At 45.2% G+C, this 3,460-nt stretch overlaps 1 protein-coding gene across 3 annotated transcripts in view; it reads right to left on the bottom strand.

Annotated features, from left to right (window-relative positions):
• The window catches only part of cnstb (consortin, connexin sorting protein b), a 17,561-nt gene that overhangs the window by 11,838 nt on the left and 2,263 nt on the right, over positions 1-3,460 (bottom strand). For all 3 annotated transcript variants that reach the window (XM_005724807.2, XM_005724806.2, XM_005724808.2), the window contains exon 2: positions 727-1,209. In XM_005724807.2, the coding sequence (XP_005724864.1) occupies positions 727-814 (88 nt within the window). In that variant the 5' untranslated portion in view covers positions 815-1,209. The remainder of the gene's footprint in view (positions 1-726; positions 1,210-3,460) is intronic.

The following is a 3,460-nucleotide window of genomic DNA, read 5'->3' on the forward strand; positions in this document are numbered from 1 at the left end:
TCAAAGTAGTTCAGACATCACAGCTGTCTCCATCTTTTATTTGAGAGCTAGCTTAGCTCCAGCATTTTTATTTGTTTATCTTTGCTAGTAAAAGATAAACAAGGTAAACGTGTCAGACGCTCAGTTACTAATATGTATCCAAAAGAGTGAAGTTTGAATACTTACAGTTCACAGTGCAGGCGCAGTTTACAGGCTGGAAGTTTGTATGTAAGTCTCCTGGTAGTGAACACACAGTAAGTATACTGTAAGTGTGTGTGTGTGTGTGTGTGTGTGCGCGTCGCGTCCTCAGAGAATACTTTAGAGCCTAAAGCCACCTGACAAACGGTCACAGACAGCCTGCTCGATGCTGTGAACTACAATTAGTCAGGACGATCAGCTGCAGCTGTTCAGCACGTTACAAGCTCAGCTTTGTGGCGATCACCTCAAGCTTCACCTTTTCTGCTGCAGCATAACAGTGTGTGGGAAGTCAGGGTCTGCCAACACACGACAGACTTTAAACTGTGCTGAACAGCTCTTAGTCAGCAGTCCTCTGCAGGTCTGTGGGTCTCACTCTGCTTTATTTGAACATGACAAAGTGTTTCGATCACATATTTGAGCAACACATTTTAAATGCCTACACTCGCTGACATGAACAGAATGATAACATCTGTTCAGTGCTCAAACTTTAAAAAGCCACGCGGCTTTTGTGAACGACATTATAAGAGGATGGAGACAAAAGCCTTTTACCCGTGGCACTGCTGATGAGTTCCCCTTCGTCTGGTTGTGTGGCCTCGGCTTCAGGGCCTTTGGGCAGGTTGGTGTTTTTGTTACCCATCTCCTCTGTCGCTGCAGGAGTCCTCTCGTGGGCCGTGGCTGGGCCTTTTCCCCTGCACCCTCACTGAAAAACGATTAACTGTGTCTAATGTTGATCAGCGTTCTTCCACGTTGGTATCCCACTAACCTCTGGTAAAGAGTCAAGAGCACCTGAGGCCTCAGCAGTGGTTTGGGATCACTCTCGAGGGAGCACGTGATTTAATCCTGCATCACGTCTCCTGGCCGAGAACGGAGCGGTTTGAAATGTCCACCACAGTGAAAGCAGACGGGGCTGTGAAGGATGTAGGTCCCTGCCTTTGCAGGCTTCTTGCAGTCCTCCGATCCCGTGGGCTTTATTTGTCCCTTTTCTCTCTGACACAGAATTCCCTGGAGCCTCCTTCCCACATCCCCGTCAAGCTGTCAAAGAATTAGGAAGAATAAGGAGAATTTTAGAAAAAAAATTTAAACATCACGCTTGCCTTGCATATTTAATAGCAAACCAGAGAAAAAGAGACTTACATATAAGCACTACAGCTGCTTAAACAGCAGCTCTGTCATGAACTAACTGTGTTTGTGTCTAAACCAGGACAGATAACAAAGGGGGGCTCAGAGCTGCGCTGTGAATGACCAAAGACGTACCAAGACTGCACTCTGTACACTATTACTATTTTAGACTCACTTCTTCTTACAGAAAGTGCAGTTTGGGAAGTGGGGCTCATTTCTGCAGGCGACATGTTGTATGCAGTGGGAAAGTCCTGCCCGGTGGACCAACCAAAGCAGCGTAATGTCACGCCATCAGCAGGCTTAACGATGGTGATTTGGCACAGGTGTCCGTGGCCGCGCAGCCCCTGTAGGTGTAAAGTGTTGGTCCTGCAATACTTTTGTCCATATAGTACAGAATACAATAGGAATAATACTACAAACTGACACAAATATTCCTTTCAAATTTATGTCACAGCTGATAATATGTGTCATTTACAGCTCCATATTTTCACTCCTGGTGTGGCTTTGCATGTGTCAGTTTTTACACTGTGCACGCTCTGAAACCAGCTGCTCTAGCTCCTTTACCCTCCCTCTAAGCCCCCTTTCTTGTGACTGGCTGCCCCTCAAAAAGCTTGCGTAGCAAGTGGGTGGGGCTTCTGGGCTCAGAATCCAAGCTGCGTGCCTGAGATGGCCATATCGGGTATCTGCTTTCAGTAACATCATACAGAGCCAAGAGTTGATTTGCTGATAATTGATGCAAGTGCTTGACAGAAAATCTGGATCTCTTTGAAATCCTTTTGTTTTTCCTCATCAGATTGTCTTTGCATAAGAGTGGGAAATGTGAGGTGCAAGCATTTACAGGCCTTAAGGGGCGATCGTGGCTCAAGAGTTGGGAGTTCGTCTTGTAATCGGAAGGTTGCCGGTTCGAGACCCGGCTTGGACAGTCTCGGTCGTTGTGTCCTTGGGCAAGACACTTCACCCGTTGCCTACTGGTGGTGGTCAGAGGGCCCGGTGGCGCCAGTGTCGGGCAGCCTCGCCTCTGTCAGTGCGCCCCAGGGTGGCTGTGGCTACAATGTAGCTGCCATCACCAGTGTGTGAATGTGTGTGTGAATGGGTGGATGACTGAATATGTAAAGCGCTTTGGGGTCCTTAGGGACGAGTAAAGCGCTATATAAATACAGGCCATTTACCATTTTAAGTATTAGCAAGGGTAGCAACACCTGACCCGAGGGCTTCTTACACCATGTTCACCATGATTTACCTGTGACCTTTTCCACAGTCACTCACCTGTCCTGTCACTGTAATTCCTATTAGGAGAAACCAAATGCTGTATTGTAAAGTTGAGGTGAGAATTCTCTTGTTAATGGATTCATGCTTTTATTTTTTTTAATTTAACTGGTGCTTGGAAATAAACTGCAGAGAATGGATGTTCTGACATTTTACATTTGAATCATTTTCTTGGAGTTCTGAGGCGTGCCACAGTTAGCTTAGCATAGATTAGCAAGACTAGAAATAACAGGAAACAACCCAAATGCACTCAAGAGACAATCCAGGACTTCACCTGCTGTGTAATGTCACTTATATCTGTTTTCCCTACAAAGCAGTGCTAGAGCCCAAACTAGAACCAGTCATATTTGCCAGAAGAAAAACAAAAAGATTTTTCTAATGCCAGAAAAATAATGGTGGTCACCAAATAGGAACCTGGCTAATCGCTGGCTGTGGAAATTCAACAAGGATCAGCAGATCCAGACCACATATTGTAACACCTATGTCCAAAAATCAGTCAACAAACTTATCAAAATGTGGTTTGAATCTGAAAAGACTTCAGGGCAGAGAAGAGGTACAGTCGTGTGAAAGTAAAAGTTTTCACAGGCCTTGCTGAAATACTGAGTTTCTTTGCTAATCTGGACCATTCAGGTTAACCCCAAAGCCTCAAAACTGCATGCCAGGCTCGCTCTAAAAGTTAAAGTTCATGATAAAACACTTCACACTGGTGTTAGATCAAAGTGCAGTCCGGCTCTAGATGATCTCTTCAGCATAACACAGTGATGTTTCGGATATAGTTGTTTCTCCCACTTCTGTGGAGAGCTTCGGCTAATTTTGGAAGGAACCTAAGAACCTAAGAATTTATAAAAGGTCCCTATAAAGCTTAACACCAAACTGATCTTTCAGTTGATCTTTCTGA

Source organism: Pundamilia nyererei, unplaced genomic scaffold (genome assembly GCF_000239375.1).
Source record: "Pundamilia nyererei isolate P.nyererei 1_Seehausen unplaced genomic scaffold, PunNye1.0 scaffold00013, whole genome shotgun sequence".
Taxonomy (NCBI): domain Eukaryota; kingdom Metazoa; phylum Chordata; class Actinopteri; order Cichliformes; family Cichlidae; genus Pundamilia; species Pundamilia nyererei.